The sequence below is a fragment of the Neoarius graeffei genome, chromosome 22 (genome assembly GCF_027579695.1).
Source record: "Neoarius graeffei isolate fNeoGra1 chromosome 22, fNeoGra1.pri, whole genome shotgun sequence".
NCBI lineage: Eukaryota > Metazoa > Chordata > Actinopteri > Siluriformes > Ariidae > Neoarius > Neoarius graeffei.
In genome coordinates this window covers 26,807,389-26,834,181 of record NC_083590.1, presented here as the reverse complement: position 1 = coordinate 26,834,181, position 26,793 = coordinate 26,807,389, and the positions used below count along the sequence as shown (strand labels likewise).

At 41.3% G+C, this 26,793-nt stretch overlaps 1 protein-coding gene across 1 annotated transcript in view; it reads left to right on the top strand.

Moving 5' to 3' along the window:
* fndc5b (fibronectin type III domain containing 5b) overlaps positions 1-26,793 on the top strand; it is a 44,049-nt gene that overhangs the window by 1,361 nt on the left and 15,895 nt on the right. The window contains exon 2 of the mRNA XM_060903937.1: positions 26,619-26,734. Coding sequence (XP_060759920.1) covers positions 26,619-26,734 — 116 coding nt within the window. The remainder of the gene's footprint in view (positions 1-26,618; positions 26,735-26,793) is intronic.

Genomic DNA, 26,793 nt, shown 5'->3' with positions numbered 1-26,793 from the left:
AAAGAGCCACAACAAAAGCAGTGGGTGATGCCAACAGGCAGGAAACGTACTCGAAGGCTGATTAAGTCTGGAGGTGTTAGACTGTAGCTCCTCACCCTTCGAGATGTGTGTGATGATGAAAAACAGACGTATGCGCTTTGACTCATTCAATAACTGTTGGGGTTTAATGCTTCTGTTAGAGGACACTCTGGATTTTAAATGACACAACGATGAGATAATTTGTTTGCTTTTACAAACAGTACATAGCATATATGGCACCTAACCTAATAGCATTTAGCAGACGCTCTTATCCAGAGTGACATACGGTACAGCACAGCATAGCCAGAGTAGCCCAGGGATCATTTGGGGGTTAGGTACCTTTCTCAAGGGCACTTCAGCCATTCCTACTGGTCCAGGGAATTGAACCAGTGACCTTTTGATCCCAAAGCTGCTTCTCTAACCATTAAGCTATGGCATGTGCTGCTTCCATTACATTAATAGCATTTAGCAGACGCTCTTATCCAGAGTGACGTGCAACATACCCAGAGCAGCCTGGGGAGCAGTTGGGGGTTAGGTATCTTGCTGAAGGGCACTTCAGCCATTCCTGCTGGTCCAGGGAATTGAACCAAATCAAACCAGTGACCTTTTGATCCCAAAGTTGCTTCTCTAACCATTAGGCTATGGCATGTGCTTCTGTCATATTAAAGCTTCCTTCATATATAGCCTCTTTAAAATCTGTTTTTATCCCCCGCTGGCTGAAAGGCCCGAAGGGGGATGATGTCATAGCAATGTCCGTCCGTACAGTACGTCCCGGGAAGGGTACTCACCTTCTGAAATCAACTCCTCTCACAATTTTTGTAGGAATTTCACAAAACTTGACAGGATTCTTTGTTATATGTTGGTAATACACATATTACAATTTCAGTCAATTCAGTTACATTTTACCAGAGTTATGGCAGAGTTGGCAGCGGGGGATATTGTGCTCTCAGAGCACTCTTGTTACACTATTTTCAAGAGGGTTAATGCATCGAGCAAGATTTTTCTTCACTATTTCTTTTATGGAAAATAATCTCAGTTAGTTATTGTTTATTTGATTTAAATTATCATTACCATCTGCCAGCTGTGATGGAAGAGGTTATGTTTTCGCCTCCATTTGTTTGTTTGCTTGTTTGTTTGTTTGTTTGTTCCCAATTTAACTCAAAAAGTAGTGAATGGATTTGGATGAATTTTGAGGAAAGGTGAGCCATGGGCCAAGGAACAATTGATTAGATTTTAATGCAAATCTGGATATGTATGCAGATCCAGGATTGGGTTTGTTTGTTTGTTTGTTTGTTTGTTTGTTTGTTTGTTTGTTTGTTTGTTGATTCCCAATGTAACTCAAAAAGTAGTGAACGGATTTGGATGAAATTTGGTGGACAGCTTTAGTATTATCCAAGGTTCAAGTGATTTGAGTTTGAGGTTGATAATATGTGGCTTGGTGGAGGTATACACACTACTGAGTGTCCTTCTAGTTTAGGATGTATTGCTCTTTTGCTTTTTGTCAATATCCTATGAGTGCTGTGTTTTTAGTCAAAAAGAAAAATGAAAAAATAAATAAATGATTGATTATCAATATTTATTTATTGACTATTTTAAAAAGTTGAATTTTCAATCAAATGTTATCAGCTCTGCTTCTGTTTTTTTTTTTAATAGATTAGCTTTTACTCAGGTAGTTTACTAATAAAAACTGTTCACAGTGCAGAAACGTAGGACAACTGTACTCGTATGTTGTCCAAAAAAAAAACCACTATTTTACTCTGTATAAAATTTTCACAGAGATTTATAGATACTTTTAAGATTCCGTTGCCGTGTTAGTATGAATATTAAAAAGTCAGTAGTGTTTCTGTCTCACAGCTTATGGGCAGCCAGTTTAATCCTGAGCTCAGGTTACTGTGTGTTTGGAGTGTCGCATGTCCTCTCTATGTCTGTGTGGGTTTCATCAGGGTTCTCTGGTTTCCTCCTACCTCCCAAAAACATACATGTGAACTGGCTACACTAAATTGACCCTAGTTGTGAATGTGTGTGTGAGCGTCTCAGTAGTCCCGGATTCTAGTGCGACTCATATATTAGAAATTAATTTCTAAAGCAATTGTTATGCAGGTGGCACGGTGGTGTAGTGGTTAGTGCTGTCACCTCACAGCAAGAAGGTCCGGGTTCGAGCCCCGTGGCCGGCGAGGGCCTTTCTGTGCGGAGTTTGCATGTTCTCCCCGTGTCCGCGTGGGTTTCCTCCGGGTGCTCCGGTTTCCCCCACAGTCCAAAGACATGCAGGTTAGAGCCCTGCACTCTCGCGGGACCCGCCGCAGTGCGGTGCGGGACAAATTTTGAAAGCTCATTGCGGGCGCGGGTGGGAGCGGTGATCAGCTGCAGTCCCGCTAACTAAAAACGTGCTTGAAATAAAATTTATAAATTATTAATTTATGTCTATCATATATAATTTGTGCTGGATATTTTATTTGGCATTAATAAAAACATTTTAAGATGCCTAAATTTGCAGAGAAAGTCAGATTGCCAGATTGAGTGAGAAATGGCATCTTAAACTTGCCATTGATCACCCTAAGGGGAAAGTCTTTGATCACTCTAATGACTTGCAGTTCACACCCAGCTAGCAAGAGAACCATGAGTGAATTGATTTACTTGTTACGTTAGTCTACAACTTTAATCAGAGAGACAGGTTACACAGTGACGGAAGGCTTGACTCAATGCTATCCCAGAAATCCTTTCTGTAATATGCAAATTTGGCTGTCCAATCAGAGGCAAATCAAATTTGCATATTACAGGAAGGATTTCTGGGATAGCATTGAGTCAAGCCTACCGACACTGTGTAACATGTCTGTCTGATTAAAGTTGTAGACTAACTCAAGCAGTAGATTAATTAACTTCTTTTACTAGCTCTGCTTTGCAATAAAAAAAAAAACATTGGTACAAAGCAAGCCTATTCACTTTTTTATGCTGATCAGAGAATTACAATGGTTTCTCATGTGATAAAAATGTGTGATTTACGATTAAATATTTTAATTGTTAGACAGCACTAATTATTATTATTAGAGATACTACATGCTGAATTCAGAAACAAGGTAAACAATAACAAATGTGAGCTGTAGATATTTATGCTCAAATCCACTCAAAGTAGGGGGCGGGGCACCATCACGCTGTGTCAAGACAAGAACTTTCCCGAGAAATAACGCGAACGTCTGCATCATGCGGGATTTGCGGGCGGGAGCGGGACAAAATATGGCAGACGCGGGCGGGAGCGGGACTGAAAATCATAATTTTTTTGTGGGCACGGGCGGGACCGGGACTGAAAATCATAATTCTTTGCGGGCGCGGGCGGGAGTGGGACTGAAAAATCCGACCCGCGCAGACCTCTAATGCAGGTTTGGTTAACTGGTGACTCTAAATTGAGCGTAGGTGTGAATGTGAGTGTGAATGGTTGTCTGTGTCTATGTGTCAGCCCTGTGATGACCTGGCGACTTGTCCAGGGTGTACCCCGCCTTTCGCCCGTAGTCAGCTGGGATAGGCTCCAGCTTGCCTGCGACCCTGTAGAACAGGATAAAGCGGCTACAGATAATGAGATGAGTTGTTATGCATTGCCAAGGACACAAATGGCACAGATATCATCAACCTCTTAAAGCCCCAGTTCTTATTCAGTAACTACAGTGAAACGAATTGGAAATGTGTGCAGTTCTGAGAGTGAGGAATCTCATCAGGTGAAACGTAGTGACAGCTCCTTGGATGTTAAGGGGTTAAACTCCAGAATGTCTTTGCTGACGGAGTCATCATGTCAGACTTGAGGAGAAAGTGACGCATTTGGCTGAGATTTTAAGTTCGGAGATCAGAGGCTTAATCTGCTCAGCCTCAGCACTTGTAGTCAGTCTGAAGTGCAGCCGACACTCACAATATATACTGCACAATATGAGGGAAAAAATCCATCCGAAATGCACTGAAAAGCATTTAGAAATCCATGGTAAGCCCTTTTTCTGATATTATGTTTTCACAGAAGCATGACAGCATCAGTGAAATTGCTCAGTTGTCATTCTACACCAGACCGCCTTCTTCAGTAATAATGTTTGCAGACACGTTTCACAGTGGCGAGCCAGACAGGCGGTAAAATATTTAATAGCACAGTGCAGGACCATGCGATGAAACTGTGTCATAGGATCACCTTCAGTTTGTACTGTTATACTGGATATAACAATAAACAGGAATTTTGCTTTATTTTGCTGTTTGCTTTCTATACAGGTGTTATTACATGTAATAACACAGCACTATTGCTGCATGCTCGATTCTGTTTGGTCAGAAAGTGTTGATTAATTTTCAATAACAGGTTATAAATGACAGGTTTATATCAGTGCACTCGTTATTATATTAGATGTTATATAACAATGATGTACAAAGAGACTTGGTGTATGCTCAACGTAAAAAAAACGTGTAATTGTTAAAAATAATTCTGTAGCTTTTTTGAAAGGAGTCTCCAGTATTAGTGCTTTCTTAAAGTCAAAGGTAAAGCTGTTACTTTTACTTTTGTTTGGTTTTGTGGAACAATAACTATAACTACAACTTGTATATGTTGTATAAATGGATATAAAGTATGTCAATCTTTAATACATATTGCTGCGGTATAAGTGGAATAAAACAATTGGAGACATGCTGTTATAGGAAAATAATCAACTTTAAGGTGGTAACAGTAACTCTACTTCACATTGGGGTGCATCACACCTCCTCATCACTGATTGTTTTCCTTTAACAGTGCAGCTCACTGTATTTTATTCCATCCATCCATCCGTCTATCCATCCATCATCTATACCCCTTATCCATTAGCGTCAATGGGGGAAACTGGAGCCAATCCCAGCTGACTTCAGGCGAGAGGTAGGGTTCATCCTGGGCAGGTCACCATCTCAAGTTCAAATTCAAATTTATTTGTCACATACACAATCATAAGAAGTACAACATGCAGTGAAATGCTTATTGCAATGCTGTGTAGTCGTGAAGATAGTTGGGGGGAGTAGTAAAAAAAAGTAAGGGAGTAAAATAGAATGTAATAAATAGAATAAAAAATAAAGAATAAAAATGTGATGATAGAATGTTCTGCAGAATATACACAATATATAGAATATATATAAATATACAGTATAATAAACAGTTATTCTACAAAATCGAGTCATACATGAGCTGATAGCCGATGAGGCGCGTAGCACCGAGTTGGCTATAATCCATGTACGACGAGATTGAGTAGAATAATTGTTTTATTCTATCCACATTCACCAGATTTTGAGAAACAGAGCAGGCTTTCGTCTAAACGGGGGAACAGGGGCGCTGCGCCCTCTTACTCTCGGCGTGCGCCCCCTTACTGACTCCGTGAAAACACCCCAGCAACACTACGTGACAATGTGTCTGATCATCAAATACGTTATAACTGCTCCAAAAATATTCCAATCATAGTAGATACACCGCCACACGGTGCAAAAACAATCCGAATTGGCATTTTCCAGACTGAGGCGCCGTGTTGTTTAGTTGTTTACTTGTCGCGGCTGCTCTCGCGAGATTTGACATGGGTTACATACAAGGTCAGCTGACTTGTAGAGCGAGATTTCTCGAGACTGAATGACCTTTCACCCACCGGCGCGGGAGCTTTTGACAGAAGTAGTTGGCGAGTTGTTTTTGTTGACACTTGGGCATTTAAAGATGTCATCCCGCGGCACAAAGCGGAAGAAAGCCAAAGACTGTCCGGGGCAGAAGAAGATTACTTCTTTCTTTTTCAATGTTGACAGACAATTTGTTACAATTTCCCTCTCAGATAGCCTCAGAATGTCCCATTGGAGCATTTTTCAAAGGCTTTGCACGGCGGGGGGGACAACGGCACCATCCCCCCCCCCCCCCCGCTTCACTCCCTCGCCATGGTGAGCGCCCTCATACTCAATTTTTCTAGAAAAAACCCTGCAGAGCATTTTTATTTTTATTTTTTGCAAACTCGACAAATAAAAACTATACAAAACATCTGACAAAATAATTTCCATTTAGAATGTAAGCAAACCAGTGAAATGACAGGAGCAATTTGTGAAAAATGCAATAATAATAATTTTTTTTAAAATAAAAAAAGATACGTTCTTACCATGGAATACTTTTATTCCACATTTTGTTGCTTTTTTTTGTATTTTGGGGGGTTTTGTTTTCGAGGAGAGTTTTTATTTCGTCCTCGGTTGGTTCGCCATTTTGGTTTTCTCTACTTATGGTATATGAGCTGATAGCCTAGTAGTAGAGTAACCAATCAGAGCACGTGATTGCTCATATCCAGTGAATGTGGATAGAATAAACATATGTATAGCTCAGCAATATACACAATATACACTGAATAATGGAATATCCATCCATCCATTATCTGTAGCCGCTTATCCTCTACAGGGTCGCAGGCAAGCTGGAGCCTATCCCAGCTGACTACGGGCGAAAGGCGGGGTACACCCTGGACAAGTCGCCAGGTCATCACAGGGCTGACACATAGACACAGACAACCATTCACACTCACATTCACACCTACGGTCAATTTAGAGTCACCAGTTAACCTAACCTGCATGTCTTTAGACTGTGGGGGAAACCGGAGCACCTGGAGGAAACCCATGCAAACTCCACACAGAAAGGCCCTCGCTGGCCACTGGGCTCGAACCCAGGACCTTCTTGCTGTGAGGTGACAGTGCTAACCACTACACCACCGTGCCACCCTCAATACATATTGCACTGTAATGAAGTGATTCCATCACAGGGCTAACTGTAGCCAGTTGACCTAATCAACATGTCTTTGGACTGTTGGAGGAAATCAGAGCACCTGAAGGAAACCCACACAGGCACAAGGAGAACATGCAAACCCCACACAGAAAGGCCCCACCAGGTTCACCCAGATCCTTCGTGCTGTGAGGCGACAGTGCTCACCACTACGCCACTGTGCCACCCCTCTATTTTATTCCTTACCTAGATAATGGGGTTAGCTTATAGATACAGAGGCCCTGATTTACTCTGATGCCAAGATGAACTAATTTGCATGTGTTGTCTTATAATTTGCTTGTTAGTGGATGATTTGCATGAGATTCACAATTGCTTGACTGATGTCATATGCAAAGTACGAGAGAAGGAAACAATATTTAAATGAGGTTATTGCACCATCAGGGTAAAGGAGAGATACAGTAGTCCCAGAATCCTGCCTCGTGTACAGTATGTAGTTAGGTGTCAAGTACAATGCTGATTAAACGTGTTGAAAACCTGTCCACCATGCAACATGAACACATAATAAAAGAGTATAGAGGTGAGCGTGCGCTGTTTCTAAGCTGTGCTGGTGGTAACAGAGGCGCAAACACGCCAGTTATTTAATCTAACTTCACTGTGTTCATGGTGGTGTTTATTTTCAAATGTTTTCTCATTATATTGAGGTATGTATGAAGACAATGCTTTCAAAACATTTTAACAAAATATTAGTTTTATTTTGTCTTGTAATGGCAAAAACTGCTTTGCATAGATTTAATATCTGCCCTTTGGTGGTATTGATTTGCTAATCCAAGTGACATTTCGGCTGCGGTAAATCACACTGCTGGTGCTAAATTAATATCCTTGCCTAGACGCCATGCTATATTTTGCAATTATAGGTAGAAATAACCAAATATTCATTGGATATTTATTAAGGCAAACACGCCAAATGACCATGCAGATTTGAAACACACTCCTTCGTAGATCCTGATAGGACATCAGTGTGCACATGCAGTTTGGTTGATGTTATGAAGCTTATCAGTGTTTTTACAGACACAAACCTTGAGTAAATCATTGCTGCAGTGTATATACTGTATAAGTAAACGTACCGAACTGTGCCGAGTTTCCCAAAAACATTGTAGCACAAAGATCATCGTTAAATGGTAGTGCGAGCAGCACAATGAACACTCTCTCTCCTAGTTAAGATGCTCTTAGCGTTAAGAGGCTTTGGGGAAACCCACCATTGTGCGTTTCCTTATAGAATCAAGAGAACCATTCAGATAATTTAAGGCTACGGTCACAATACAGCTCGCGATGGATTTGCGAATACTTGGTGATGAAAAATTGGTAGGACCGCCACCAATCGTGCGATGCACGGCGAATGTTCTCTGAGCTTCACAAGTTGTTTTTTTGGTGTGTCTCTGCCTTGTGAGTAGCCAAAAACATTGTGAAAATTTTCAATGCATGCATTGAAATTTGGTGGTGATGTTTTCATTGGGGGCGGCACGGTGGTGTAGTGGTTAGCGCTGTCGCCTCACAGCAAGAAGGTCCTGGGTTTGAGCCCCGGGGCCGGCAAGGGCCTTTCTGTGTGGAGTTTGCATGTTCTCCCCGTGTCCGCGTGGGTTTCCTCCGGGTGCTCCGGTTTCCCCCACAGTCCAAAGACATGCAGGTTAGGTTAACTGGTGACTCTAAATTGACCGTAGGTGTGAATGTGAGTGTGAATGGTTGTCTGTGTCTATGTGTCAGCCCTGTGATGACCTGGCGACTTGTCCAGGGTGTACCCCGCCTTTCACCCATAGTCAGCTGGGATAGGCTCCAGCTTGCCTGCGACCCTGTAGAAGGATAAAGCGGCTAGAGATAATGAGATGAGATGAGATGAGATGAGATGAGAGATGTTTTCATTGGCAAACTAAGCAACAAATACTTGTAGATGGGTTTGGGAATACTTCCGGAACCTCGGGGAAACATTGCCACCAAACGCCTCTTTTTCATCAATAACCCATCACAAAGCATCGTGCGCTGTAGTGTGACTGTAGCCTTAGATGCATAACTGGATCTTACTGCTGACTGCACTCGGGAAGAGGGACGTGCCTGTAAAGTTTGATGGGGCTAGAACCATCGTTGGCCGAGTTATGAATTTTTAAAATCGGGCCTGCAGAGGCCACCACTTCACAGGCCGCGTTACGACATAATGCATTCGCCCAGTGTAACATTTGGAAGAATTAGAAGTAGATTAGACCCATATCTTTACAATTTTTCATGGGCCATCCAGTTTGATGCTTTTGAAATACAGATGGACAAATGCAAAAATTACAGGTAAATGTCCAGCGGCCCGCCCTTATTTCCCACACTGTAGATGGGACTATTTTTTGTCAGGGAGGCCGCCATAACGCCATCGTGCATGATGTCATTTTCCGTGAGCACAGCCGAGGTGTACAAGTGCATGCTATATGAGACTATAGTATAATATTATGCTCTAGTGTGACTTCTTGGTCAATTTGTTTGCATTTCTCTGCAAAAATTATGGCAATCCAGTATTAGAAAAGGAATCAAAATAAAGTAGTGGCTAGTTTATTGCTGGTTTATTTAAAAAATATATTTACCTGCTTATCTTCCATCCGTTTGATGCGTAACATGGTGTGCTGTCGTGCTGTTGGTGTTTTGTGGTGAAATAAAGTCGGGATCGCGTCTGGCTTCAGTTGTCGTTTCTGCCTTGTGGTTCGCTTCTTCCCAGTGATTTTTTTCATCCAAGTCCTCCACAAAACAATCTTCTGGAAAATGCTCACTGCACAATTTGCTTTTTCCAGAAGTAAAGTTTTCTCGCTTTACTTGATGAAGCAACTCGGCCAAACGTCTTGGATCCAGGACAAAATGAAGAAAACGTGTGGAATCCTACGTCACGCAGTGCCACCTTCGTTTTCATCTCCCATATATCTGGCTAATCCAGTATAGCCGCGCCCAGGGAAATGGCCCAATGGACTGATGTTACAACTTTAACATGTTTTTTAAGCTAAAGTCCACTTAATTTTTTTCATCTAGAATATCTTGTATTAGTATATAATGATGGCATTTCATAACCCCGTAATTTCAACATTTCTTGGTTAATCATTTTAAGAACAGTTCCATCCACAGAAATTTTAGGTTAGGTGGTGATTGGGATGGTGGTGTCAGAGGCAGGTCGGCACATAACCTCTGATTTAGCGCAGTTCAGTGATAGCCCGAGTCTTTTGTAGGCTTCTGCAAAGGCATTTGATTCTCTGCAAGCCAGCTTCTGAGTATGAACAGACCGCAGCATAATTCATCAGTATAATTGGATCTTAACGACTACTCTAAAAGCCAATTAAAGGTACACCATGTACATTTTTTCTAGAAAAAAGATACACGCTCAAGGTACAAATTATGCACCCTTGAGGGAAATATACTTTGTTTTTCTTTTAAAATTTGTACATTTCATTCCGAGAGTGAGTCATGGACCAGGATATTCTCATCATGTCACAGAAACTTTGCGCAAGTTATTTCTTACAGCCGTAGAAATTGTCAAAATTGGGTATTTGCCTATTCTGAGCACTCTCTTCACAATAGCTGAGATATATCGGGGCTGATACGGACACTATGAAAAGGTCCATAATTACATTTCACTCTCAAAGACTATTCAAGGCTTGTTCCTGTTCTCCATTTTGGGCACATTCTCTGCATAATTGGTGTCAGAGTTTTCTCAAGAAACTTGGGACAAAGTCCGTCTTCTCTGTGAAGATAATTCACTTTCACTGCCTAATTTTTATGGTCCTGACCTTTGTTACTACTCTGTAATGCGTAATTAGTGATCTTTTGTGCAACATAATGGGCAGCATTTATTGCCAGATTTCATCCACATATTTTCTGGCCCTTAAACTTCTACACTATATATAGATTTGACGTTTGGAACAGATGATGTTACAGAGTGAATTAGTTTTTATCCATGTGTGATCCATGCAATCCTTGGCTGATTCACATCTAAACTTACACGTATAAATGTTTCACATTTAACCAAGTGCACCATTATGGAAGTTAATCACAGTGATTTTGAGTTCACCGGCTGTGATTGGGCTCTAGATAACTACTGTTACAGCTGCACATCCACTAATCAGGCAGGTCTGGTCCCTTTTACTTCACCCTCTTGTGGCTGATTGTTCAGAAGCATCCTGAAAAGCTGGCTGCAATTAGATTCTGACACACGAACAATACGACATTGTGCGGTTAGGAATGTCTACACTGGCACGCTGCATCTGTACGTTTCATAAAACTCTGACGTGCTGCTTTTACAGAGTAGATCTTGACGTAAATTTGCAACAGTAAATACTTCCTTTAGGCTCCCCAGGCCAGAGATAGATGCAGGGAGGATGCATTTTTATGAAACCTGGTAAGGCCAAGGGCTCAGGAGGAAGTCGATCCATGCCAGAATCCTGAGCTTTCAGTCCTGGCAGAATAAATCACTGCAGCAGGCTCAGGTGGTGAAGTGGTGACCTGGCCATGTATCATCACCCAATCACACACACCGCCACAGAGAAACTGGCAAAAGGAAGCAGAAGCAGATGAAACTGTGTGAAACTATGGACGAAAGGTCTTGCTATGCTTTATAACTGACCACGTGTGTCACGTCTAGTGTGAAAATGGGCATTGCTCATACCCTGTAAATATTCTAGGAGGTTACTACATGAGTGCAGAATTAACTTGCCGAGTTGCATGGTAAATATTTAGAGTATAGATTTGTTTTTCGGCATTGGTACAGTCAGCTAAATCCTGAGGACAATCTACACATGTGGCACTGCAAAGTTACCAGCACCTGCATGGCCTAAAAAGCCACACCATACACCAATTAATCAGATTCCTCAATTCGTGCATAGAGGGTTGGGGTTTTTTTTTAATGACACAGAGATGAAAAATTGGGGTCTCTCATGTTATTTAGAGCAATGTTTCTCAACCACAGGGCCACAGCCTATTAGTGGGCCGCAAATTTTTTCAAGTTTGAAGCCAAATACTAAATAGTTCAAGATGTCGTAGTGTCCCAAATCCGGTAGCTGGTTTGCCGAACACTTTTCAAGTGGAATAAATACATTTATGGGTAAATTAAGAAGAAGTGCTTATTTTGGTCACATTCCTCCTCTGCATCTAACCCATGCACGCACGCGCGTGCACACACACACACACACACACACATACAGAGAGAGAGAGAGAATGCACACACACACACACACACACACACACACACACACACACACACACACACACACAGACAGAGGGTGTGCACAGTAGGCAGAATAAATAAATACGTTTGTGGGTAAATGATATGGATCTGTGATGCCTGCATGATGCCTGCTGGAAGAGAAGAGCAGGGAGGATTGAGAATCGAGTGGCTGTGGTTTGTTTACACCCGATATTAACACTTGTAGCGTCCTAGCAACCATCTCAAAGACGCGGACAAAAAGCCCAGAAATTCCTCCTTACCCTGGCAAAAATGATACAGGATGTATCTTGTAGTATCCTAATCCCTAGATCCTTAACCCAGCCACATATAAAACATTGTACACCTCCATGTTCTTCCAGGTTTTCATCTGTTTGTCCATGTGGAATGATGTCTGCAGCACCAGGTAGTTTGAGATGTCGGGGAACTCAACTCAACGGATGGATACTTTTCCAATTCATAATGAATGAATGAATGAATGAATGAATCACTTTATTTAAACATGATAAGTTGATCAGCAGAGCTGGTCTGGTCGTGCATGTACAGATACAAATAATTACAAATACAAACAACTACCCCCCCCCCAGTTAAAAAAAAAACCTTTAAAATCTTTAATCCCTTTTGACTGAGAATGCCCTGTATGCAAGGTTTGGCTTCTGGCACATCTATACAGTTTTAAATACAATACCTACAATTTATATATAATTTATTTAATTCCTGGGCTCCCATCTGTAGCAGGGAGTGATGTTGGATCGCATTAATGCACTTTACAGTAAATTATTAGATTCTAATAGATTTTTGGTTTGGTTTGGTTTATTTATGGATATAGGAAGACAAAGGGTATCCAAGGGATTACATGTAAAAGCGTAAAACACTTATTTCCAACATGGTCCCTGGTGGAAAAGGACAAGACATACAAACACATGCAACAGATATCACATATACATTCACATTCCTAAGTCACTTAATTCTCTACTTTATTCCACAAAAAACCCTAACCTTTTGTTTAAAATCCCTTTTTGTTTCTGCCATTTTAATACTTAGTGGAAGGCTATTCCATAACATAATTCCTGTATAAAAGAAAGAGTTACGTGCCACGCTTTTTGCAGATGGTACCTTGCAAGAGCAGACACTTGCTCTTGTTTCATGGGTATGTTGAGTATGCACCATTACAATTTGGGATCCCAAATACTTAGGGGCTATACCATTAATAATGTTGAACATATGATTCAATTTTAGCTGTTCAACCCTTAGCTTTACAGGCAGAAAGTCCACTTTCTTAAAATCATTAAAAGTGACATGATATCTAGATGGTTTACGCAATATAAAACGGATCATGTTGTTCTGCATAACCTGCATTTTATTTTTAATTTTCACTGTCAGGCCACTGTACCATGCTGAACAAGCATAGTCAAAATGGCACTGAACAAGCGCTGACACAAGAAGTTTTTTTATTTTAAAATCTAACTGCCTTGTGTTACGGTATAAAAATTTCAATTTGGAAGCACTTTTGTTTAATAGCTTCTCAGCAATAGAATGACCGGTCAAAGTCTGATCCAGTGTTAAACCTAAATATGTAACCGTTGTCTTTATTTGAATTTCGTTACCATTACATGTGACTTTTAACTCAGGTGCCTTTTTTATCTTGTGTTTGGTACCAAATAAAATGCATTCAGATTTCCCCACATGTAATGACAGTCTATTATCTAACAGCCACTCTCTTACATTACTCAGCTCCTCATTAAGGGTTTCTTGAATCTGAGAGATGTTTCTACCAGATACAAGTAGTGAGGAGTCATCAGCATAGAGAATTACTTTACATTTAACAGCTGCTGGCATATCATTTACATAAATAAGAAATAACAAAGGGCCTAAAATTGAGCCTTGGGGCACCCCACAAGATATTTGCAAAGGTTCTGACAATACTCCATCATAATCACAGATTTGACTTCTATTTGATAGGTATGATTTGAACCACTGTAATGATGCCTGGCCAAAACCCATGCATTGCAACTTAGATAAAAGAATTGAATGGTCCACAGTGTCAAACGCTTTCTGTAAATCCAATAAAACCATGCCAGTATAATTTCCTTTTTCACTTTCTTGTCTGATGTAATCACATAGGTGAGAGAGGCATGTGTCAGTGGAGTAAGCAGATCTAAAACCAGATTGGAGGCCATATAGCAAGTTGTTCTGGGACAAATACCTCTCCATCTGATCAAAGACCACTCTCTCCAAAATTTTGGATAAAGTTGGCAGAATTGACACTGGTCTATAGTTTTTAACATCTGTCCTACTATTTTTCTTGAATAGAGGGAGTACCCTGGCCCATTTCATTTCAGTTGGCACTTTACCAAGTTGTATAGACAAATTTATAATATGTGCAATAGCGCTCCCTACAACATTAGCACTGTCCTTAATGAATCTGGCTGGAATTTGATCCATGCCAGTGGCCTTGTTGGTGGATAAGGATGCTAACATCTCCCCTATCTTTTCATTTGATACTGTGCAAAGATCAAATGAGTCAGGTGATACGTATATGTAAATGGACCTCAAAAAGGATGCCCCAAAATTCCGAGATCCTATTGGTAGATGTGAAGCCAGACTGGCAGTGACCGTAGTAAAAAACCTATTAAAATGATTCGATATAACCTTTTTGTCAAAACAAATTGCATTGTCAATATCAATCCCGCCCTGTGATGACCTGGCAACTTGTCCAGGGTGTACCCCGCCTTTCACCCGTAGTCAGCTGGGATAGGCTCCAGCTTGCCTGCGACCCTGTACAACAGGATAAAGCGGCTAGAGATAATGAGATGAGAGATGAGATGAGAATATCAATCCCGGTGTTACAGCTGTTACTATTTGATTTCCCAGCACCAATGTCTTTAAGAATTTTCCACAGTTTCTTTGGTTGGTGGATATTGTCTGACACTGCTTCAGCATAGTAATCAGCTTTAGCTTTCTGTATATGATATCTTGCTTGGTTCCGGTTATATACATATTTATCAAAATCATGTTGAAGATTGGACTTAGAGTATTTTCTGTAATAGTGATCTCTCTGTCTTATTAAATCAATTATTTCAGTCGTCATCCATTTGGCTCTCTTTTGCTTTACTCTCATCTCTCTCATTGGTACAACGATGTCCAATGCTGCTAAAAACCTCTCCTTAAACAACTTCCATGCCTGATCAGGATCCTTACTGTCCATAACTTTACTCCAATCCTGATCAGCAAGTTTTAGTTCAAAAGCCTCCATAGAATATTGTCTTGTACATCTTATCTTTATGGAATGATGAGATCCTGATCCTAATTTACCCTTAGATGTCTTACGAGTACAGAAAATAACTTTATGGTCACTGAGACCAATGTCCAATATCCCAGAACAGCAGATTTTTTTTACTATCAGTAACCAGTATCAGATCCAAAATAGATTTAATGTGCATATCTACTCTGGTTGTCTCAGTTATAAGTTGCTGTAATCCAAACACCTTGCAGAAATGTAAAAACTTTTTAAGAAGTCCATTTTTAGTGGTCAGCAACAAATTTGTATTAAAATCACCCAAAAGGATGCATTCTTTCTCCATCAACACATTACTATCAATACACACTGATTCTAAAACTTCATAAAAGTCATTTTGTTTTGGAGGTCTGTAACACACCCCCACCAAAATCGGCTTTGTTTTGGGCAGTCGAATTTCAACCCAAGCAGTTTCCAGTGAGTCTATCTGTGAGTCCGGGCAAGGGGTGAATGATAAATCAGTCCTAATAAAGAGACATACCCCTCCTCCGTTCCTATTGCGGTCTCGCCGGTAGCAGTTGAAACCAGGCAGTTTGATCTCGCCGTCCTCAATGGAACTGTCCAGCCACGTCTCAGTCACAGCTATCACTGCGGCTTTTGTCCTTGCGATGAACTGCCTTAACTCTTCAATTTTCAGATGTAAACTCCTTGCGTTAAGGTGAATAAAATGTAGCCGTCTTTGATTTAAAAGTTCAAGGACATATCCCCTTTCTCGATCGTACTGTCATCCCCACCGAAAGATGCATCATCCTCTCTCATAAAATCCAGGATATCAACAGGCATTACACACCAACTGAATGTTTGCCTGCGCTTTGACGGCCAAAGTGTATGTTTTACGGTCTATGTTTGCACATTTTATGTGAACAAACTTGTCACACAAATCACAAGCAATTGCATTTGCATTCGATCTCACAGTCTTCCCACAGTTAGGGCATGGACACCTAGATGTTTTGCAGGTGGATGGTCCAGGGCAAGGATGAACATCCCTGCATAGCAGCAAACTTTCTGTGACAACCAGTAGCGTAACATTTATCCTTACTTCTCCAACATTTCTCCTCCTGGTATGTTGTTTGTTGGGGGCATAATGGAATGGTCGGATTAATTTATTAAACAATTGGTGATGTCCGAAGGGTATTTGACTGGAATGTTTGTTACCAGCTAATTCAACAGACAAACCTGCTTCCGCATTTTTGCTAGCTGCAAATGAGTTGTACAGTCCTACGATTTGACAAAACGTCAGCAGGAAAAGTAGGATAAACTGTCTGTTGGCCATTTCATTCACCAACTTGACAGAAAATAGTCTCTAAAACTTTAAAAACATTTAAGGCGCGCGTGACAGGATTCCTCCCTGTTCTCCTCGAGATTAATTACACACTCCTGAATAGAATAGATGAGCCAAAATAATTGGGGATCTTTTTAATGGTCCCCGACTCGTTACAAGTCTGAATAGGTGGGCCTTAAAGTAGAAAAGGTTGAGAACCCCAGATTTAGAGACAACTTGAAAAAATACAGCATTATGAACAACTGGCAACCAGAAAAACTCCCATGTAACTATTATCTAACAAACAACTCAAGAGAGAAAACTTATTAGACATCAGTAATGTGAAACTAATTGTGCTTTCAAGCAACGAAGAAAAAATATGATTATTATGGATTAAAGATAGGGCGGCACAGTGGTGTAGTGGTTAGCGCTGTCACCTCACAGCAAGAAGGTCCGGGTTCGAGCCCTGGGGCCGGCGAGGGCCTTTCTGTGTGGAGTTTGCATGTTCTCCCCGTGTCCGCGTGGGTTTCCTCCGGTTTCCCCCACAGTCCAAAGACATGCAGGTTAGGTTAACTGGTGACTCTAAATTGACCGTAGGTGTGAATGTGAGTGTGAATGGTTGTCTGTGTCTATGTGTCAGCCCTGTGATGACCTGGCGACTTGTCCAGGGTGTACCCCGCCTTTCGCCCGTAGTCAGCTGGGATAGGCTCCAGCTTGCTTGCGACCCTGTAGAAGGATAAAGCGGCTAGAGATAATGAGATGAGAATGAGATGGATTAAAGATATCTATACCACAGCACACCTGAACTCTTGATTCTGAATGGTCAGAAGGTGATTGAGTTTCTAAAACAGCACAACTCTGACAGGTTTACTGCACTTGTACGTATATTAATGTTCCAGTATGTCATCATTTCTGTCGTTTCGTATCACTTCTATTGTATCAACAGCTAACACAAGGATGTGCATGCTGGATGATTAAAAATATTTATAAGTGGCGATGTTATGGTGAAATTTTTTTTATGCGGAGATGTTTATTTGGCATTTTTTCAAAGGAGTCTCCAGTGCCGTTGCTTTGTAACAGGAAGAAGTACAACTGCAAGCTTAAATTATACTTAACAGGGAAGTCTTCAAGAGTTAATAACTGGAATTTTTTAGCTTTCTGGGTTCTCAGGAACATGACAAGCACCGTTTGTTTTCTTTTATTTACTTCATGAAGGAGTTAAAAAGGAGAGAGAATAGTAAGGCTTGGTTTGTGCAGACTGCACAACATGAAATGCAATTATAAATAGATTTTAAAAAAAAACATGGTGTGTTTTGTGGTATGGTTTGGGACTGGTTTGCAACTGAACTGTGTCACTGATTATTTTTAATACAACATCATGCTCCCAGTGGAATGGTAGTGCAGTGGTGATCACTGTCACCTCACAGCAAGAAGGTTCTGGGTGAACCTGGTGGGGCCTTTCTGTGAGGAGTTTGCATTTTCTCCTCATGCCTGTGTGGGTTTCCTCCAGGTGCTCTGGTTTCCTCACACATACCCCTTTTCCACCAAATCAGTTCCAGGGCTGGTTCGGGGCCAGTGCTGGTGCTGGTTCACAACTCGTTCAACTTGCGAGCCAGCAGAGAACCAGTTTGCTTTTGCATAGCTCGCGGTGCTAAGGGAAGCCACGTCATTACGTCGCTGTATACGTCAGTTACGTCACTACGTTTGCATAAACTTTGGCGCGAATATCGAAGCAAAACCAACACGGAAGAAGCAGCAGCAGCAGCAGCAACAACAATAATAATAATGGATGACTTCGCGTTTGTACAGCTGCCGCTTCTCGTCGCTTAAAAATGGCGATCTTTCACAGTCTTGTTATTGTTGTTGGTCTTAACAACTCCGCCCCCCCGCTGACGTAAGCGGTTCTTTCCTCTGGCCCAGCAGAGAGTTGGTGCTAGCCTGGAACCGGTTTTTCTGGCCCCAGAGCCAGTTCTTTGTCAGTGGAAACAGAAAACCTGGTTCCAAACTAAGCACTGGCCCCGAACCAGCCCTGGAACTGCTTTGGTGGAAAAGGGGCAACAGTCCAAAGACATGAGGATTAGGTCAACTGGCTACTCTAAATTGTCCATAGATGTGAATGTGAGTGTGATGGTTGTTCGTCTCTGTGTTAGCCCCAGTGTTGTAGTCGAATCATTAAACCTTGAGTCCGAGTCCAGTCTCGAGTCCCCAGTGTTTAAGTCCGAGTCAAGTCCAAGTCATTAAAGAAAATTTTGAGTCAAGTCTGCTATTGATCTGAGTTGAATCTGAGGCCCTGTCCACACAGCAACAGATTCAGGTGAATCTGATAAAATTGTTTATCGTTTCGGCCTGGCGTCCACACGGCACCGGCGTTTTGGGTGCCCCAAAACGAAATCTTTTGAGAACGGGTTCCAGAGTGAAAAAATCTGGCAACGGAGCCGTTGCGAAGTCGTCTGGATGAGTAGAACGGATTTGTTTACGATGACGTCACAACCACATGACTGTGAGTGCTTCACGCCGGGTAGAAGTGTAACGAACTCAATGCGAGTTGTCAACAAATCCTATAACTTGGTTCATGAAATGCGCTTACAAAATATTTTCACTGTGAAGGTTTATTGTGCAGCGGTCTCAAAAGTAGCCGGTCACCGGCGGCAAATCGCCGGCTATGGCTTGTTATGCCGCCGGCTATTGTCAGTCGAGTCACAAAATGTAATATTAAATATTTCTGACAGCAAAAAAAGTTGTGAACTTAAATTACATCCACTATGTCACGTATGTCCGTTGCCGCGTCAACTGTGTTTACATCCTCGACACGAGTGCAGCCATTACTGCCGCCTGTGTTGCCAGATTGGGAGGTTTCCCGCCCAATCTGGGCAGTTTTAAGTGCATTTTGGTGGGTTTTGAACATATTTTGGGCTGTAAAACGTCAGCAGTATCTGGCAACATATTTTTTTACTTAATACAAGAAATTAATGGATGCCAACGTTTTTGCCAAAATGGTATTTTATTTTCCATTGTTTAGGCAGCTTCAGCATCATACTGTGAGATTCTGTTCAAATTGTTTTTTTTCTTCTATGAAGCCTGAGCCATTTATTTTATTAGTTTATAATTATTGTTTAATTTAGTATTCAGGAGAGACTGCCTGCACACAGTACTAGTATTAATAGTTTTTTTTCTTACATGAAAGCTGAGGCATTTATATTATATTTTAAGGTAACTTCATGTTGTGCTGTGAGGTTCTGTGCACTTTAACTTTTGAACCAACAGGTGTATTTGGATAAGTAAAGCCTATTTTTCTGCATTTTTGTAGTCCTGGTAATCTTTTATATTGGTAAAGTTGTTTATAGGATCATTTCTCAGTGTCTGTTTTTTTAATCAATAGTTTTTCAGTAATAACTTAATATTTAACATATCACTCAATTTTAAACAACCCCCGCACCTCCCCCATGGGCTGCCCCCATAGTCTCCAAAATTTCTGTGGGAAACACTGGCGTGCGTAACAATGCTAATCAAGCTTAAGCTAGACGACCCGCCTCAAATACCCGTCCCGGGTAAATGTTATCCCAATTTTAGATGGCCTGTTCCAAACCATCCCACCCCATGAAAAATTCGTACTTGCATCTCTCTCTCTCTCTCTCTCTCTATATATATATATATATATATATATATATATATATATATATATATATATCCTGCAGACATTTTACCATTTTGCACCCTGCTGTAAATTATTTGTACCCTGCTATTCTCCCAAACTTTGAAGCCCCTGATTGTGTAATGTGCAAAGTGAGAGAGAGAGAGAGAGAGAGAGAGAGAGAGAGAGAGAGAGAATAGCCCTTAGGGCAGAGTCAATCCCGCCAGCAAAAATAGGGGAAAAAAAGGAGCGATCTCACCTCTTCAGATGTTGGTTTAAGTCCGACAATACATTCCTCAAAAAGGGCGTAGAAGAACAAAGTAATCCATCAACATGTAGCATTCAATTTATTCTGGACCATTAAAGAATTCTGGAGGATATCAGAATGTTGGCGTACCGGCTTCCATCTACCCCCGTTCATTCCTCTTTCCGCATCTCCATTCAAAAAACGAGCACGTGATTTAAAGGGACTATATCCATAGGATAGGGAGTGAGAAAGTGTGTGCGTGTGACAGTGACAGGGATAGTCACTGTGCGCATGTGCAGTTATGCGCATGCGTCTACTTCTATTGTTCTGGTGTCTCTGATGGGACCGTCTTACAGCGCACGTAGTGGTGTGGCATGTGTATTGCATCATTTTCAGCAAGCGTTGTGTTGCCATATGAACCTGATATTTTACTGATCCGTTGCCCATGTGGACGCAATATTTAAAAAAAAAAAATCTCGTTGCCGTTGTCGTGTGGATGTAGCCTGAGTCGAGAACAAGACTCCAACGGCACCATTTGACAGTGGCTGTTGCTGCCTTTATGTGAAACCGTCTCTGCTACTGTGTTGGACTAACGTTACTGCTTGACTGCCCCATTTTAGTTAATAGGCTACAGATAAAAAGCTTGTTCATCACTCAGCAAGCCACACCCACTATCAACAGGGCAAATAACATGAGAGAGGGTTAACACTAGCTAGTTCATTGCTCAGCAAGCAAGCCCCGCGATCAACAGAGCAATGAACATAGCGTGTCACTTCCTTCTCTGGGTGGAATCTCGCCAAATGACGAGTGAAGTTCAAGGTTGTCCCCGTCGTCTCCTCGATAGTTTTTCTATATATGGAACACATAGCAGTGTGACAATCCTAGGGGCTTCTCTCCAGGCATTTTAGCGCCATTAACATTAGTTTGTTCCTGAACATGATGTATGAACAGGTGAATGTGCATTCTCTTTCACGAAATTAGTAGAAAAATTAATGTAGACATAAATATCTTATGGGGGTGGGACAGTGGTGTAGTGGTTAGCACTGTCGCCTCACAGCAAGAAGGTTCTGGGTTCAAGCCCAGTGGCCAACGGGAGTCCTTCTGTATGGAGTTTGCATGTTCTCCCCGTGTCTGCGTGGGTTTCCTCCGGGTGCTCCGGTTTCCCCCACAGTCCAAAGACATGCAGGTTAAGTTAATTGGTGGCTCTAAATTGACTATAGGTGTGAATGTGAATATGAATGGTTGTTTGTCTCTATGTGTCAGCCCTACGATGACCTGGCGACTTGCCCAGGGTGTACCCCGCCTCTTGCACATAGTGAGCTGGGATAGGCTCCAGCTTGCCTGCGACCCTGCATAGGATAAGCAGTTAAGGATAATGGATGGATGGATAAATATCTTATGCCAAATTATTATGGCATGATAGAAAAAATAAAGAAAAAATCAGAGTCCTCATCTCCAATTTACGATTCTGAATGCTGTTAATGCATGAGTCTGAGTCCAAGTCTAAGTTATCGGTGCTCTAGTCCAAGTCAAGTATCGAGTCCTTAAAATTAGGGCACGAGTCCTGGACTCGAGTACTACAAGCCTGGTTAGCCCAGCGATAGATTGATGACCTGCCCAGGGTGTACCCTGCCTCTCACCTAAAGTCAGCTAGGATTGGCGCCAGCTTCCTCCATGACCCTGATGGATAAGGTGTATGGATAATGGATGGATGAATGTATCATGCCACCAAGGGTATTACTCCTTACATATTGTGTATGTTAAAAAAAAATGAACGTTTTATTGTTTAGCAGTGACTGCTCAGTCACTAAAATAATTGCTACTTACAAGTCACTTAATTTAAAAAGGAACAACACAACCTTCTTATTTATCCTATTTTTTTTATAATTTACTCATTTCAATGCACATTATTTAAGAAACTACCAGGAAATATTCAGTATCCACATTCAGAAACCAATGGGAATTGTATGGATTGATCAGACTGCGGATTGTCAGGAAATGCAGTGATCAAATTATTCTCAAAATAAGATTTTCTTTTCACAGATATCAAATTATTTTTGTCCATGTAACCAGATTTGATGGCTTCCTAATTTTTTAAGGATAGTATTTACAACCTTCTGGTCACTCATCATGAAGCTACCAAAGTCCCATGTCATCATAAGAATATATGATTCAAACATACTGAGCAGAGGAACATGCAAGAAATAGACAAGATAACAAGATTAACATTGGTTCATTATCTCATCTGTGTATTTGACTTCCGACCAGCAAAGACTCAGGAATACCATTTTAAGAATGGCAGAAGATTAAAAGTATGGAAGCTGGAGAGAGAAGATGGATTATGAGGTACAATTATGGGTAAACTAAGAGTCAATCAGTACATCCAAAACACATTAGTCTTGGGAATAGACTATTCCAGCTTGCTTAAGCACAGTGTGTTCACAGAATACAGCTCACCCATGAACATCTAGTGAAGCAGTGAAGTGTATTAAACTGATTGGACATTATTCTAGTCTTAAAAGAATAACAAAGCACTGCATAGGAAAAGTAATCTCTCAGCAGTTTATTTGATATAAACTTTGTCATGGTATCATAAACTTTGATTACCAGGCAGTAATCTCTTTTGTAGAAATGCCTATGTTTCACACACAGTGCTGCCTTTATTTTTTAGTAAATCAAACAATCATATAGTCGTAATGAACCGGGATTTACTGCTTTGCACAGTTTTAGGTTTCACAGTGAAAATGGACTGGGTATTATTGCTGAGATCTCAAAAACTCTTTGATGAACAAATTCAGATAGCTGTACCTCGCTGTGTCCTGAAGAGATGATACAAGAAACAAAGCAGGCAACATCCCACCATTAAAGGTCAAAAGTTACAGCTGTAAAGATTGCGATTAATTGTCATCTGTGCAGCTTCTGTCCTCAGATCTTAACTCGTACAAACAAGGACCCTTCCAATAACCCTCCTCGAAGATGTCTTATTAAGTTGTACAAGTAACAAAGACGTATGTTTGTTGCGAGGTGGGGCCTCCATGGATCTGACCTGTTTCTCTAGTACATCCCACAGATATTGATCAGATTGAGATCTGGTGAATTTGGCAGCCAAATTAACACATTGAACTCTTTGTCATGTTCCTCAAACCATTCCTGAACAATGTCTGCAGTGTGGCAGGATGCATTATCCTGCTGAAACAGGCCACTGCCACCATTGCTACATTGTTGGACCCAAGGTTTCCGATCAGAACACTGACCAGAACATCACACTGCCTCCCCCGCTTGCCTTCTTCCCCTAATGCATCCTGGTGCCATCTCTTCCCCAGGTAAGTGCCACAGAGGTACCTGGCTGTCCACATGATGTAAAAGAAAATGTGTTTCATCAGACCAGTCCACCTTCTTCCATTGCTCCATGGTCCAGTTCTGATGCTCAGGTGTCCATTGTAGGTGCTTTTGGTGGTGGACAGGCGTTAGTATGGGCACTCTGACTGATCTGTGGCTATACAGCTCCATACACAGCAAGCTGAGATGTACTGTGTGTTCTGCTACCTTTCTATCATAGCCAGCATTAACTTTTTCAGCAAGTTCAGCTCTTCTGTGGGCTCGGACCAGATGAACTAGACTTCACTCCCCACACACATCAGTGAGCCTTGGGCACCTATGACCCTGTTATGGGTTCACCGGTTGTCCTTATTTGGACTAGTTTTGGTGGGTACCTACCACATCACACTTGGAACACCCCACAAAACCTGCTGTTTTGGAGATGTTCAGACCCAGTCATTGAGCCATGACAATTTGGTCCTGGTCAAAGTCGCACAGATCCTTACACTTGCCCATTTTTCCTGCTTCCAACACATCAACTTCAAAAATGAGTGTTCACTTACTGCCTAATATAGCACACCCCCTGACTGTTTATATAACAGTTATTCCACAAAATCGAGTCGTACATGAGCTGATACCTGACAAGGCGCATAGCACTGAGTTGGCTATAAGCCATGTACGATGATATTGAGTGGAATAACTTCTTTATTCTATCCACATACACTGGATTTTGAGAAACAGAGCATTTTTATTTTTTGCAACTTCAATAAATAAAGACTTGATACAAAACATCCGACAAAATCATTTCCGTTTCGAATGTAAACAAACCGGTGAAATGACAGGAACAATTTGGGAAAAATGTGATGATAATCTCATCTCATTATCTGTAGCTGCTTTATCCTTCTACAGGGTCGCAGGCGAGCTGGAGCCTATCCCAGCTGACTACGGGCGAAAGGCGGGGTACACCCTGGACAAGTCGCCAGGTCATCACAGGGCTGACACATAGACACAGACAACCATTCACACTCACATTCACACCTACGGTCAATTTAGAGTCACCAGTTAACCTAACCTGCATGTCTTTGGACTGTGGGGGAAACCGGAGCACCCGGAGGAAACCCACGCGGACACGGGGAGAACATGCAAACTCCGCACAGAAAGGCCCTCGCCGGCCACGGGGCTCGAACCCGGACCTTCTTGCTGTGAGGCGACAGCGCTAACCACTACACCACCGTGCTGCCCCATGATGATAATAATTCTTGAAAAAAATGTTTTTAAAGATACGTTCTTACCATCAAATACTTTTATTCATGGAAAATTTTGTTGCTTTTTTTGTATTTTTGGGGGTTTTGTTTTCGAATCGAGCTTTTATTTCATCCTCGGTTGGTTCAGTAACACGGGCTGCCAGTTTCTTCTTCTTCTTTTGGGTTTTTTGGCAGTTGGCAAACCAACTTAAAGGTGCGTTATCGCCACCGACTGGGCTGGAGTGTGGAACAGGAGATATTGGGGGGGATGATATTCTTTTATTTAGCTATTTTTGTTTCTTTTAAATACTTGATAACAAAGTGTTATATCTGACCTGATATGCGCCGCCATTTTGGTTTTGTCTATTCATGGTATATGAGCTGATATCCTAGTAGTAGAGTAGCCAATCAGAGCACACTATATATTATATATATAGTTTGTCTGGTTGTTTAGATTTGCTTATATTGTGGTTTAAATTAAACTACTACTTTGTTGAAATTTTGGGAAATAAATCCAATTAAATTCATTAGAAAGTACGCAAGAAGGTACAAACAAAAGTAACAAACAAAACTGTACGAGTGAACAAAAGATTTTGCATGTCAGTCGTTGAGAACAGTTATGAATTCAAGTGATGTAGCTGAGGTTGAGGAATTATCAGAGCCAGAACTCAAATACCATGCTGAGCTGACAGTGCTGGCATTTCTACGTCCGGGATTTTTTCCAGGGTTTCCAGGTGCATATCTACACCTAATGTTACTGTATTAGCAGTTTTAGTTTTTAACCTTTATATTACTAGACTACTGACATTTTCACTAAGAAATATATGTGCATCTTGCACTTGGCAAATAAAAGATTCTGATTCTGTTACTGAAATAGCATGTGCATTCCCCACAGCATGATATCATAAAGTCTGAATTTTGGCAAAAACAACAGTGTGTGTGTGTGTGTGTGTGTGTGAGAGAGAGAGAGAGAGAGAGAGAGAGAGAGAGAGAGAGAGACTCCTTAATGCAGAAATTGGAGGATATCTTTCAGCTGGCCCGTTTTGTTGTGTTTTTTTTAATCTTGTCCATATTTTAACAGACATGAATTTGGGATGGTTTTATAAATAATGCAGTGCTGACTATCTAAGAATTTTCGAGATAACTAGGTGTTAATAGAGGTGATTTATTCATCACTGCATTATGCAGACAAATGGCACACACAGTCATAACAACGCAAAATCCTTTCTCTGCATGATGCCTGTATTATGCATAAAGACAAAATATAATGCTGAAGAAAAGACGGCTGTGTGCTTTTTATTTGCAGACTGTTTAACACTCTAAGGCACATTCAGATACCAATCTAAGAGCTCCCACATGAGTAAATAAAAGTGGAGTGTAATGGAACTATCGATTGAGTGTGACCTCAGACCAGGTTGAGCAGTGGAGTGTTTCCACAATCTGAAGCACACACACACACACACACACCATCCTGTTTGGTGTTAGAAATGATGGAAGAAAAAAATATTGAGAAAAGAAAACCCAAGTGTGATATTTCCAGCTTTTACTGTTGAGATTTTTCTGCTTGTTGTCAGTTAGAGCTGTGGAAAGGTGCACTAGGATGCTCTCTCAACACCTTTCGGTCTCTGCTTTTGTGACTTTTGTCTTTAGACAGCCTATCCGCCCCGCTGAATGTAACTATCAAGACCTTAGAGGGCAATGCGGCTGTGGTCACATGGGACATCCTCGAGGGAGATCCGGTCATCGGGTTTGCCATCACACAGCAGGTACTGATGTAACAAATGTGTTCAAGAGTATCTTAGGTAATTAATTTTTGTCCATGTGT